Below are 14,515 nucleotides of genomic sequence, written 5' to 3'. Positions count from 1 at the left end.
TTTGTGTCCTGCCAAGACTGTGTTGCCATGTTCCTGCCCTCGGGAAGCCCCAACCCTGCTGATCTCGCTGCCTTGATCTTGCACCCAGAGCCTCAGTGGGTCTCCTGAGAGAGGAAGGCTAACCAGTCTTGCTTTCAGGAGCAGTGTTTCCCAAGCTCCAGTGAGACTTGCCTACCAGACTAAAAACAACCACAGCTGCAGAGCACCTGTGTTATTGTTTACCTAATGATTCTCGGCAAATACTCTCACCTTTGTTTTCTCATGGAAATATTTTTTTTCACACAAACTCATAAGAGGAAGCCTGTCACAATTAAAAAGTTATTATGAAGATGAATACAGAACCAGAATGATGAAAATTTAAAGTGTGCATTCTTGTCACCCCCCCACCCCCACCCCCTGAATTATCTCATTTGCCACTTTGGGAACTTAGTGAACCAGAGAATGGCTGGTTCATGGGACTTGCTCACAAAGCTGCCATCTGGGTGTTCTCTCACTGTTGCTTGACACCCCCATGGTTGACATGCAGGGAATCCAACCAAACTGTTGTACTCAAGAAGAGCATTTTCCTACTGTGCAGGTTGAGATGACCTTTTCAGAGTCTTAGCCCATGCAAAGGCCCTGAGATAGGACAGAACATGTGTATTCATGGAGTGCAGATACCTGAGCAGAGCGGAGACAAAGCGAGGCTGCTGCAGGCAGTGTGTGTGCTGGGTTGAAAGTTTAGGTCCTTTTCTAGGTTTGCACAGCATCCACATGAGACGTACTGGCCTAGAGTAAGATGGAGCTGACAGCAAAGGTTGAAGGGAGGACAGAGCTCCAGGAAACGCATAGGAGGTGAGAGGAGCAGGACTGCCCCCCAACCCCTGCCACAGTTGGAAGGTGGGGGCTCAGGCATGACTAGGACAGTTTTGGTGAAATGCACCAAGATGGAAGACACCCGAGCTGAAACTGCGGTGGTTTTAGACACGTCAAACTGGTGCTTGCTGTGTGACAATCAAAGAAAGATGGCTCCCAGTGGAGTGCGTGGGTCTGGATCAAAGTTGAGAAGCAGAGATAGGAATTTGAGACTCATCAGCCTGTGCTTTAGGCATGACCACAATGTCTGATACGGTCTACCAGCCTCTCCTTGTCAAGCTGGAGCGTGACCCCTTCCTCCCCAGTCCAGTAGTTAAGGCTGGCTTGGTGATTGTCTCTCTGAAAAAGGCAAAATGTATTGTCATGTTTTTATGCCAATACTCCCTGAGATGCAGTGAGATGGTTTTCCTCCTTTGCCTTCTCTTCCTTCTGCTCTCTCCTGCCTCCCTCTCTTCCTCGATTTCCTTCCTCTCCTCCTTCTCCCTTCTCCCACTCTTCTTCCCCATCCTCCTCCTCTTCCCTCTATTCCCCGCCTCTCACTGTTTCCTGTCCACTGCAGTGGCATCTCATGACCTTCAAGTAACGTTTTGTAGGGGTGCATCACTGTAACAAAAAGCTCATGCTGTGGGATTTCCTTTCTAAAACCCAACTGGAGGGCTAAGGAACACATTTTATAATCGATTAAGAAATGACCGTCTGCCCCTCACTTGACATGGGTACAAATTGCTTATAACAAGATTTAGGAGCCAAAGATGCATGCTAAAATAGAATATAATCCTTATTTATAAATCTTATTTATGCAGCTAGATTAATGTTTTCAATTCCGGGGAAATTTTGCATGCTAATCACTTTTTGTTAATTTTTAAATTATGTTTTAAAATTTCTAGTTATTTTTTCTTCTAATTAATGCTGATTCATTTTGATTTTCTTGGTTAATAGATTACCGTCCTAGATGAGACATGGACTGTATTCAGGCGTTACAGTCGTTTTCGAGAAATGCATAAAACATTGAAGTTAAAGTATGCAGAGGTAAGTTATGAAATTATTATCTCCAATTAAGAACATTCATTTTATAAATTAAATGAGCTGATTGCATTAGCAATGTCCCACCCTTCCCTGCTCTTTTTCTCCCCACCTCCTCCTCCCTCCTCTCTCTTCTCTCTCTCTTTTTTTCAGTAGTAGCCTGTAAATATCCCCAAATTTTAATTAATCATCTATCAAAAATAACTAACTTTCGTCTTCTGGAATATTTCTGTTTCTTGTAATTTAAACATTTTCTGAACACGAGATTTTTTTCTTTTTTTAAAGATGTTTTTATTTAAGAGTCAGAAATACAGAGAGAGAAGATGAGAGAGAGAGAGAGAGAGAGAGAGAGAGAGAGAGATCTTCCGTATACTGGTTCACTCCCCAAATGGCCACAATGGCTGGGGCCAAGCAGGCCAAAGCCAGGAGCCAGGAGCTTCATCTAGGTCTCTCACATAAGTGCAGGGACCCAAGTAGTTGTGCCATCTTCCACTACTTTCCCAGGTGCATTAGCAGGTAGCTGGATCAGAAATGAAGTATTTGATTAATTTTAAATAAATATTTTAATCAAGTTACAACTTCTCAGTTGTACAACTTATTAAAATTAAATAGTAATAAATTACTTAGTATATACTTGCCCTTTCTTAAAAAAAAGAGACTATGTTAATGTTTCAACTTCTACTTAGTGAATAGTCAAGTTTTAAGATTTGTCATTGAACATGGAGGGGGTTAAATAATAAATATGGAATTATCTAGAAGCAGTGAAGTATTTCGTGTATCAGATCATTTGTCCAGGTTACAGTGATGCATTAAATCTTTTCTTTTTTGGAAAAAAACTTTTTTAAAAAAAGTTATAAGAATGGTATTCCTAGAATGTGTGTATATGATGCTGATGACAATGATTTTACTTCAACTAAAGACTTATGTAAGTACAGTCCTTTTTGAAATTTTGGTTTGAAGCATGAACCAATTAAAAGTCATTGACTGTCTGTTTTCATTAATTTATACTTTCCAGTGCTGTTTCTGTTGCTGCATCTGACACTAAAATTCTAGTTAAGGCTTCATCTCTGACTCGGTCCACATTAAATGCACTGCTTTCTTAACATGCCCATGGCTTCTTCCCTTTCTCATGTGATGTAAAATACAAAGAGAAATACCATTTTGTAAATACAATTTTTTCTTAATGTGAAGAAGTTTGAGTTCATTTCGAATTAAGCTATCTCTGAAATTATATCATAAGCTACCACAGTGGTATTTTATTAAAAATCAAAGTTTCAGGTATGAAGTATAGTTTGGTTTTCTCAAGAGGATCTACTTCCAGATGTAACTGCATCAAAGGCAAATTACTAAGTTTGTTTCTGTTGTTTATTTTTCACTTTCTACGTTAATATTGACAAGAAGTAGCAGTACATGTTAATTATACAGAGAAGCATGTTTGTCAAGTGAGCTTTGCAGCGTATATTACTGTACTTTTCCTTTACTATAAACAAGCACCTGAAGCTGGGTGTTTTCAAGAAAAGAGTTTTATTTAGCTGGCGGTCCAGGGGTCAGAAGTCCACATCACCACAGATGGGCAGAAGGTGCTGAGCGCTGAAGCATTGGGTCTTTTCAGAGGGTTGTGCTCTCAGGATGTGGCATTCTAGTTGAAATATGAGCTGAGAGGCTCTTTAATTTGCAAATCATTGTTCACAGCTCTGATCCGTGGTTTTAAGGAAAACCCCAGAACAAATGTAATGAAATGGCTTTAAAGATACAATAAAAGAAAACTCATCTGAGGATACAAATGCTGCAAACCTAAGAATCAAAAGAGTTCAAATTCATGAGCAGAGATTATCACATATACAAAACCTTGTCAATTGAAAAACAGGTGTATTACAAGCAAGTTGGGGGGAAAACGAAGTGACCTTCAATGAAGAAAAGCAAGCTGGCTGGCTTCATCTCACTGATGCATCCACAAATCTATACTGAGTAATTCCACACCAGGAATACAAATGCACACAAGACGGCCACATTCCATCCAGGCGTGAGGTAGACAGAATAGACATTAAATGAACAAGTGAGTAATCTCAGATAATGTTAAGTGCCATGGAGAAAATAAAATGGGGTGATGTGATAGTGTGGTGTGATAGCTAGGCTGTGGACTACTTTAAATGAGGCAGGCTGAGCAACCTTTCTCAGATTGGAACTGAAATTTGAATGTTGAGAAGGGGCCAGGCATGAAACTCTGGAGGTGAGCACCATTAAAGGAGAGGCAGCAGCAAATGCAGAGGCCCTGGGTTGGGACCATGTCCAGAGTGTTCCAGGAACAAAAAAGCCTGTGGAGAGTGGCAAGCATGATAGAGGTCAGGGCCGAGGGGTCGGCATTGAGGTGCAGTAGCTTAAGCCGCTGTCTGCAGTGCCAGCAGCCCACATGAGCGCTGATTCAAGTACTGGCTGTTCCACTTCCAATCCAGCTCCCTGCTAATGTGCATGGGAAAGCAGCTGAAGATGGATCTAGTGCTTGGATCCTACACCTACATGGGAGACCAGCACGGAGTTCTCAGCTCCAGGCTTCAGACTGGCCCAGCCCAGTCATTGCAGCCATTTATGGTGTGAGCCAGCAAAGGGAAGATTTCTCTCTCTCTCTCTCTCTCCCTCCCTCCCTCCCTCCCTCTGTCTCTGTTACTCTGCCTTTCAAATAAAATAAAATAAATCTTAAAAAAAAGTGAGGGCTGAGGAATAGCTAGGGACCCACTCATGTAAGGCTGTGAACTGTATTGTAAGTGCATGGGAAGCTGCCACATTACATTAGACAAGGTAACCAATTGGTCCAGTTTACACTTTACAAATTTTTTTTTATTTATATAAAAGGAACCAATTTCAGGTCATTTGAATGGCCATACTGAGAATGATTCTGAGGGTAGAAGAAAGTTCGAATCCAGAATTCAGTTTTAGACATATTAAGTTTGAATTGGAGATACCAAGAACCATGAAGGATATAAGCCTACAGTCTAAGGAAGAAAGATATTGTGAACCTGCTTTTGTGAATAAAACTCATTGTTTAGATCAGCAATAATTCAGAAGAAGCCTTTTGTTTCAGTTTCAACGTTGAGACCATTATATTCCCAGATAGCTGCCACTCACAAGAGCCCCCTTTTCCTACACACGGGCTCTGAAGATGGTAACAGGGAATGGACCATGCTGTTGAGGTCAGCTTTATAGCTTTTAGTTACTTTGTTTTAAGGACAAAACTATACCTTAATTATGAAAGAGAGCCCTGGCACACAAGTGCATGTGTTCCAAGAGAAGTAGTGGCAGTGGTGATTAAACACCCTGTGGTTGAAAGGGGACCTGTGCTGAATACAAACTCTAAGGAGGAGACGCTGAGGCTACCATGCCTTTTTCCCTTTTCCTTTTCTTTTTTAAAATTTCTGATTAGCATGCGACACTTGGATGTCCTTGTGGGGCACAGTGCAGTGTTTCAATCCCCACCCCCACCCCCCCACAGAGCAGATGGAATACGTAGGGCAGTTGGAATCTCTAGCTCCCACCCTCCTGCCATGCTCGGAGCCTCAAGGCTCCTCTCCTCCAGTTCTTTACCCAGCAGACACAATACGCTATTGTGATCTGTAGTTGACCACTGTGCTGTAGAACACTAGAATGTGTTCCTTCTGTCTAACTTCGTTGGGATTCCCATTATCCAAGCTCCATCTCTTTGCCTTCCCTCCACCCTTCCCAGCCTCTAGCAATCACTGTTCGAAGGTCAGCTGGACTTTTCATTAACTCTCATTGTGCCTGTGACCAGTTTCCTCATTCATTGAGTGATTACCACGTGCTGCACTCTGTGTCTCATGCAGTGCCCTTGGTGGCCCTGTCATCTTCCTCATTTTATCAACACGGATGCCGAGAGTGAGAGGCATGAATAACTTGCTTCACGTGGTGATGGGAAGCCAGTGAAGAAGCGGGTGGTATACCTCTCTCACATTTGTAAACCAACAATAGTATTAGAAACTGGAGGCGGGGGATGGTGGGCCATTATCTCCAAAAACACACACACAGTGGTGTATCATTCCAGACCTAGCTGAATCTTACTTCAGCCCTGCAAAGCAGCATCGTCAATGTAACATGAGCAACACAAAGCTGAAATATCAGGTTGAATATCAGCTGTGTTTTTTTTCTTTTTCCTGTAAAGTGGATTTTTTTAATGCAACTCAGCTTCACATAGGCTGACTTGCCAAGTGTTTGTGGGGACTTGAAATCAATGGTATGTTTATCAATTGTTATTGTTCTCACAAGGGCTCATAGTATTACCATCTCTGTATATATAATGTTAATCTTGTTGAAGTAGCAAGCTGCCAGATGTTCTGTTTTGGCCTGACATCCTACTAACCACTTAACCTGTTAAAGACATAACTTCCTCAGGAAAGGGTAGAGAAAGACCTAAATAGTTCCCCTCTTGGACACAGTGGCATAGCAGAGTGGAAACGTGTTTTATTTTCCTCACTCCTACGCCAGATTGAGCTCATTATTTCCATGAAAGTAGACAAGTCTTCTTGCTCTCGTACTTGCAAGGGTAACCAAATATTTGGTGATAATGTTCTTTCCATTGATGTGTATTAAATCCATAGAAGGTTCTAACTGTTCATCAAGCTGAAAAGATACTGAAGATCACATTTGAATTTGAAGTATACAAAATTAATGTTTACCAAGATGGAGAACCTTAAAACTTTTTTAAATAATTTTTTTTCAAGTGATAGATTACATGTTCATAGTAGAAATTGACATTATTTGAAGACATATATATGTAGAATATGGCTGTTTCTGTTAATCTCACCCTCAAAGGTAACCATTTCAGTGCCCAGCAGGAGGTCTCCGTGGGTACAACTATACATTCTGATGCACCTGACTCTCATAGGCCATCCCTAGCATCGGGTTCCCTGGGCAGGACACAGGTTGGGACCACTGTTTGCCAGCCAGGTAGCAGCTTTGAGAGGGCCTCCCTGCAATCCCTGTGACTGTCCAGGAGCTCTTCTCTTTGCCCCTCCTCACCCAGCCAGCAGATCAGGTGTATGGAGATGAGATTCACCTGGGCAGGTGTGAGGCCTGCCCTAACCCATAATTACCATGCTATAATTGAGACTGTATGTCTTGTAACAACTGCACAGGCAGGATTTCCGGAGTCCCTCCAAAGGGCATGCTGAGTCACCAGCCACCTTGCTCAGAGAAGCCTGAGGTGTTGACTTCTATCAGGGAGCTTCCATTCCCCATCCAGAGGCAGTTTATCAACAGAAAGTCACTTTTATCATGACCAGTGGTGCCTGGGAACAAAGTTGACAAATCACCTGATCAGTTTCTTGAACAATGGAGTTGCTTCCAGGTCTGTGGTATTGTGACTGCCTTTCTATGAACATTCTCGAACATAGGTCCATGTCTTCTCATCCACATGTTAGACTTTTTCTGTGAAGAAAATTGATAATTGCTCATGATTCTTAAAGAAAATCCAAGATCAGGACTAAATACAGAGAAGCTGAATAGGCTTGCCAGCCCTGAAAGCTGTCTCCTAATGAAAAGGTCTAAGAATCCCTTCCCTAAGTTCAGCTAAGTCTTCAGGCTCTCAGTGTGCTTGCCCTCAGGGACTGTCTCCTCCTGGAGGATGATCTGCAGACTGAGGGAAGTCCCTCAGTGGTACTTTCCTGCCTTGGGTGGCAAACCAATTAAAACAGTAAGGAGCTGTTGATTATCAGGCAGAAGATGTCTCGGAAGAAAATAGAAGTAATGTAGCCTTGTTTTAAGCAGAATGAGCTTATGAATTGAAAGGAAAAGAAGCCACTGGGTTCTATAAAACCGTGGGGAGTTGGGCATTGAGGTCGGGGGAAAAAGCAGAAACCAAAGAAAAATGTAGTCTATTCCGTAATGTGCTGTGACAGATTTTATGAATATAAAAGAGAATCCAGGTTTTCTGCCCTTTGTAATACTGAAGAGGAACACATTGGCTGCACATGATTTTAGATCATATGCCAAGTGTTATGCCCGTTCTATTTTCAGATTCCCTGCATGCATGGGCAGAGTTCTCCCCACTGGAGGTGCTACATTATTCAAGGGTTTTTGAAATTGTTGTTTTATTTTTTTATTCATTTTCCTTAATCTTAGCAGTTTCTTCTGGAGTCCAAATAGATTTCCCCTTTTGTTTTGAATTAATTTGTCCTGTTGATATACTGACATGTATTATGCAAGATAATAGCTCCTTCTGGCTCTCATTCTCTGCTCCCCTTCACTGACCTTGTATGGAATCTTAATCAAATTAAACCCTGTGTTTTCAAATTCCACATCTGTAAAATGCTAATGCCACAGCTAGTTTGTAAAAGGTTGCGAGAACCTCAGATAAAATGTGTTATTGAAAGCAACTATGAAGTATTATGCAGCATCTGCTAAGAAAGCATGTCTGAAATCTTATCATGCAAATCGTTTCTGCAGTGCTCTTTATCTCAATGAAAACTATGTATTTTTGACTCTATTAAAATCAATGTAAGCGTTTTAAATAGCAATCAGTTAGGTTTTCCAAGACAAAGCCCCATTAAGTGTTCTTTGTTTCTCTGAGGAGGAGGTAGAGTTTCTATTTCTGTCTGGGGTCCATGAGGTTTTCCTGTGGCTCCAGATCACAGTCTGAGAGTCCATTGAGACAGAAACATAGCTCATCAAGATACTGGAAAGAGAGAAGAAAACTTAACATCATACCCCCTTTTCAGCCATTAGTATCAATAGCAAAGACTTTGTGCCTCCCCTTTGCTTTTTGGATGACTGGTCTGCTGAGTTCTGAATGCATTTAATAAAGTAGAATAGCATGGGCTGAGAAGGTCAGAGGGTCACAAGGAGAGCTGCTGTTTCCAGGAGGTTGAGAAATGCCAGCTGTAGTCTGGTTTCTTAGAGCACTTGAGTACATTTGACAGAGCCCTTCCTTCTGAGTGCCAGAGCCCAGCATGCACTGCTAGGGACTGAATGTTTCTGTCCTTCCAAAAATTCATTTAATCCCAAATTTGATGTTAAGAGTTGGGACCCCTGGGTGGCGACTGGGTTGTGAAGGCAGAGCCCTGGTGAATGGGATTGGTGCCCTGATAAGAAGTCTGAGGGAGGTTGGCCTGCACCTGCTGCTGGGTGAGGAAGCAGAAAGCCTTGTTCCTCAGGAACAGGTTCTTACCAGACCCCACATCCACTTTCACTTTGATCTTGACCTTCCACCTCCAGAACTGTAAGCAATGAATTTCTGTTATCCAATCTAAGACTATATTATAGCAGCCCCAAAACACTAAGACGGGCACCTTACCTGTCAGAAGAAGCACCTCACAGTGAAAGCAGTTAAGCATTGGAATTGATCATTGAGGGACCATCGTATAATGCTCTTGGCTAGGAGTGATTGTGAAGCAGGTTTATGTTTGTTTGCCTAGAGGCAAGGGACGCACATGGAAAGGGGACGTCTTATGTAGGAAAACGGACAATGAAAACAAGTGCTGAGGGAGCATGTGGTGTCTGCACGGTGGTCAGCCTGAGTCACATGGCTCAGGCCATGTTCCCTGTCTGCATCATAACTAAGTTATCACAGTTCACGAAAAGCCAGTGAGTCATTAGAGGCCCTCAGTGTCAAACACAATCAGCCTCAATCAGACACAACTCTACTGGGACTCCCTTCTCCCTACAAAGCTAAAGGGGGAAAATATCTTGAGAGCCTTTGAGTAAAAATGGAAGATAGCTGTGTTAGAGCAGTCCTGTCTCACATCTGGCATACTCTAGATGCCCAGTAAATACAGTAAATAAATAATGAGAGGGAAAAAAATTTAGGCAAGAGGTTATTTAATTTGTTTATAGGCTTGCGGTTTGAGCTGATAGAACCATTTCTCCCCTTCTTTATTTTCCAAGTGATTTCCCCAAAGCAGCACCAAACAAAGAAAAGAAACGGGCTAGTGGTCTTGTATTTGTTTTGGGCAGCTATTAACCACCCTTCAATAAAACACAGCATTTCTAAACAGTTTTATAACCAGCATTCCAAATTTAATATAAACATTGCACCCAAATTATAATGCTTCCAACCATAGCCACAGGGAGCATCCAGTAAGCCTTAGATAAATGCAGTTGCTTTCAGCCCTTTGCCTCCCTGAATTTCTAAGTAGCAGACGGCTATGTAGGCAAAAATAGAATGCTGCCAGCTTCCTGACCAGGGCCATTGTCAGAGGCCCGGGTGTCTGTTGTGCAGTTTGTATCACACCATGCTCTCCACTTGGTTGATAAATAGTATTTGAATCATCACTGTTAAAGGTTGGTGGAGGAGCAAAGAGCATCCAGGTTACCTAGGAAGCTTTTCCAAAATATGTAGACCCAGGCCTCCAAAACTGGGGGATTCTGATTGAGCAAATCTGACCTGGGTTCCAGAAATGTACAGTTGGGGAAGGAGCATCTCCCAAAGCACGCTGTCTGCCCTTGTGCGGGCATCTCGGGAGCGTTAGTTGATTTGATATTATTGTACATCACCAAATCTAAACGCTGATTCCAGTGACAAATCATCGTGTCGGAATTAATGGTGGACTAGTTCAAACCTGGACAAGAAAGAAGAAATGTTGTCTCCTGGGTCAGCGAAGAGGTGGCCTTGCATCCCCTGCAGCAAGCAAGGAGATTTCATCAGCAACAGGCTTGCCACTGTCTGCACGTTAGGAGACGTCTGCACTCCACTGGGCGATCCAGGCTTTCATTTTAGAAATGAGGAATCGAATGTCTATAGAGAATTTTGTTTAAGGTCACACCAAGACTTCTGAAATAGGGGGAGGTTCAGATTTCCTGATTCCTGGACCCGTGTTCTTTGTGTGAGCCTCCCTCTCCATGACTCTGTTGTTCAGTGATGAAGGGAAGATTTATAGAATGCTCCAGGTGAGACCAAAGATAAGGAAATCTGGTCCCTATAAAAATCTGTTACTTAGCAAGTCCCCATGGATGATAATCAGATAACTAGAAATTGTGTTCCTTCTGTTGAATGTCATTATGATGACAAGTCCCTGTCATGTCTCAGCTCCTGAGACGATCAACATCGTTAGTAAGTGATGGGAAATGCAAGCATGTGAGTTAGTCCCACTGCATATTTATTCTTATTAACACAATATATAATATTCACAGATCTGAAGCGTTTCTCACTTTGAAAAATTGTCACAGCAAACATGAATGTCCTCAAGTCTATTTTCGCTGGCGCCTGCCAGAGTAAAATTGATACTGACTTTGAGAAGAGTGTGACTTCCTGTGGAAAAGTTACATTATTTATGCCAAATATAACTGGAAGTTGGTATGGTCCTTGCTACATTTCCAAGTATGACTTTATACCTAGGATGACTTCAAGTATTAGCACTGCAGTAATGACAGGACAGCAGTTTTCTGCTAGTGATTCGTCCTAACCCTAATAATTACTATTTGCTTCACATGGACCGCCAACAAAGCCTTCTGCCTGGCTTCTTGATGGGGCACACATTTCATGCGGATCTAGCATGTGTCAGGCCCTCACCCACACAGAGTAGGTGACGTGGGCTCCGGTTCTCCTCTTGGAGTTCTAGAGGCAGCTGATTGCCCCATCACTAATCTAGGTCGTCCTGAAGAGTTGCAGCTTCATGCCACTAACAAATCAGACTTGGGCAAGGATTGTTTGTTTGTTTGTGAGCATATTTCTCAGTGACAGCTGTTTCTTATAAGGCCCTTGGAGCTGCTATTAATTTTGAGTAGTCAGAAATGCTTCCATCTAGTCAGCTGTGAGAATTATGGCAGCCCTTTGATGAGTTTTCGTTATTTGCATTTCTCAAAAGCTGTAGTAGCTGAAATTTACAGCCACAAACCTGCAGGGTTCAGATGTTTCAAAAGCTGCCAGGTACACATCGGTGCATATACTTGCGAAGGGCAAGTTATTGCCGACTGGACCAATTAGAGGGCCACGTTGAACTTTTTTCTCTAATCTTTAAAAAGTCGAGTGCCAGATATCACAGGGGTAAAGAAAATGGCTAGCAAATGAGGAATAACACAATACAGTGCACTTTTATCAGGTGTTAACCGAAGTCAAATTGTTCTCCTTTTATTAGTAAAGACTTGCTCAGTTTCACTTCAGTGATTTATAACCCAGTATTCCCTGCCTAATTGTTAAAAATCACAAAAGAAGGCCGGTGCCGCGGCTCACTAGGCTAATCATCCGCCTTGCGGCGCCAGCACACCGGGTTCTAGTCCCAGTCAGGGCGCCGGATTCTGTCCCGGTTGCCCCTCTTCCAGGCCAGCTGTCTGCTGTGGCCTGGGAGTGCAGTGGAGGATGGCCCAAGTGCTTGGGCCCTGCACCCCATGGGAGACCAGGATAAGTACCTGGCTTCTGCCATCGGATCAGCGCGGTGCGCCGGCCGCAGCATGCTAGCCGCGGCGGCCATTGGAGGGTGAACCAACAGCAAAGGAAGACCTTTCTCTCTGTCTCTCTCTCTCACTGTCCACTCTGCCTGTCAAAAAAAATAATAATAAAATAAAATAAATCACAAAATATAGGCAAGACTTTTTATTACCCATTTTAATTTCTGTATTGCAGGGCTACCATCCTCTATATCCAAAGTAATAATGATTCCATTTATCAAAACCCGTCTGTCTGTTGTCTCTGAGACCACCTGGACTTAATATAGGATCTGGGTAACCTAAAAAGTGAACGTGGCCAAGAGAAAAAGGCTTTTAATGAAACCAGGCTTTTCCATTGCATTTAATTTTCTCTCTCCATGGCAGCAGACTGGCTGACCTCTCTTATTATAATGTAATCAACATTGAAGTCAGGATCTGAGCTTGATGACTCCTGGAAGCAGAAAATTGGGCTGTGTCAATTCAGTGGGAATCAGAAAGGGAATAATCAGCTTGTAGATGGAAATCTACTCTGTCAAGATCTTTAAAAAATATTACAGTGTCAACAGAAGGAATGCTGACTGTACCCCTAACATGCATACCTAAACATATGGCCAGCTAACTTGATAAATGGCCAAATGGATACAAAAGGTTTCCATTTTCCCAAACGTGGAATTCACAATTACATAAAATAGTTAAGCTAGTTTTAAGTAACTACCAGTTGTCTTGCCATACCTTGTTGATAATTCATATAGATCTGTGTTTCAACTGAAAAATTACAAGCTTCTTCGTTGATCATCCAAAATAAGCTAATTACTTAGGTTTTTTTAATTTCACACACACTGAGAATGGGAAAGACAAATTTCATGGGAAATTAGCCGGCTTCAAAATTATTGATTGCACTTTTCTAATGGCTTGTATTTCAGTCCTTTTGTCTTTAGAATATGTTTTATTTACTGAATTGCAGAACAAGCTTATCATTATGTTTCTCTTAGACCAACAAAATATGCTATTTTAATCCTCATTTGTTTCCTACATTTTGCTCTGCATAATCAGATTTCATAATTATGCAAAGTAGGCCATAGGACTGTTAAACTTTCTCCCAACATTCTCATATCTCCCACAGATACCCAATTTATTCGACCTCACTCATCATTTTTAACTTTAATATACAGTTTTCCCATAAGAGCTCAAATGTCTTTGTGTCATTTCCCACTCCTGCTGTAAGGATAATGGCTATAGCAGGAAAAGATGCCACTTCAGGGTTTTCTCATGAATACTGCATTTCAATTTGTATCTGTTCATTTTCTGTTCTATAACCTCTTGAAAAGTAACATGTTTCTGGAGCTGGCATTTAGTCTTGTGGCTAAGATGCAGTGAAAACACCTGTGCCCCACATCAGAGTTTCTGGGCTCAGTACTTAGCTTCGGTTTCTTCCTGGGAGGCAGTGATGATGGCTCAAGTAGTTGGGTTCCTGCCATCCATATGTCCACATGGGAGACTTGGAGTGAGTCCCCAGAGGCCCCAGGTTTCAATGTGGGCACTATTGTGCCCAGCTATTGTGGGCTCTTAGGAAGTAAACCAGTTCATGGAAACTCTGTGTGTGTGTGTGTGTGTGTCTAAAAAAGAAAAGAAAAGTAGCGTTTTCATTATTGCTATTGGGCTCCATTTGTCCTTCTGCACATCTGAGACTTCAAAAAAGCTATGAAGATTATACAGGAAGTAGGTACGTTCCTCCAAAACAATATAGGATAGCCAAGATAAAGGGTAAAGTGTCTCCCTGAATCACAAGTGCTACTTCCAGCTCAGTGCTGAGATATTTTAATTATCAGTACCCAAGTTACAATTTCAGAGCTGAAAGGAAACTTAAAAACATCTTTGTGGAATTCCTTCACCTTAACAGATGATGAACTGGGAGCTACAGAGGTTTCATATGTTGCTCAAGATTATACAGCCAGTTATGTGCTGAGCTGAGTCTTGAAATCCGATTGCCCCAACATCCTGGGTTATTAAACAAAAAAGACATATGGTGTTAATTTAACTGTTCCATTAAATTTATAAAAAGAATAATCACTTTTTACTGTTTCTATAAAAATGATGCATGCTCATTTATAAAAATTTCACATAATACAAGGAAATACAAGAAGAAAGCAACAGATTACCCAAAGTCCTCTAAATATAATTAATGTTACCACTTACCATTATTTTAAGTACCTAAATGAATAGGCACAGATGAAAGGATGGATATATAGCTTGATAAAAAGAAATTAAA

At 41.8% G+C, this 14,515-nt stretch overlaps 1 protein-coding gene across 4 annotated transcripts in view; it reads left to right on the top strand.

Annotated features, from left to right (window-relative positions):
• KIF16B (kinesin family member 16B) overlaps positions 1-14,515 on the top strand; it is a 314,749-nt gene that overhangs the window by 252,253 nt on the left and 47,981 nt on the right. For all 4 annotated transcript variants that reach the window (XM_008256361.5, XM_070052109.2, XM_008256360.5 and 1 more), the window contains one exon: positions 1,795-1,884. In XM_008256361.5, the coding sequence (XP_008254583.3) occupies positions 1,795-1,884 (90 nt within the window). The remainder of the gene's footprint in view (positions 1-1,794; positions 1,885-14,515) is intronic.

This window comes from Oryctolagus cuniculus, chromosome 11 (assembly GCF_051225735.1).
Source record: "Oryctolagus cuniculus isolate XC-2025 breed Fujian yellow rabbit chromosome 11, ASM5122573v1, whole genome shotgun sequence".
Lineage (NCBI taxonomy): Eukaryota > Metazoa > Chordata > Mammalia > Lagomorpha > Leporidae > Oryctolagus > Oryctolagus cuniculus.
Note: the sequence above shows the minus strand (reverse complement) of the source record. Positions and strands in the feature narration are given on the sequence as shown.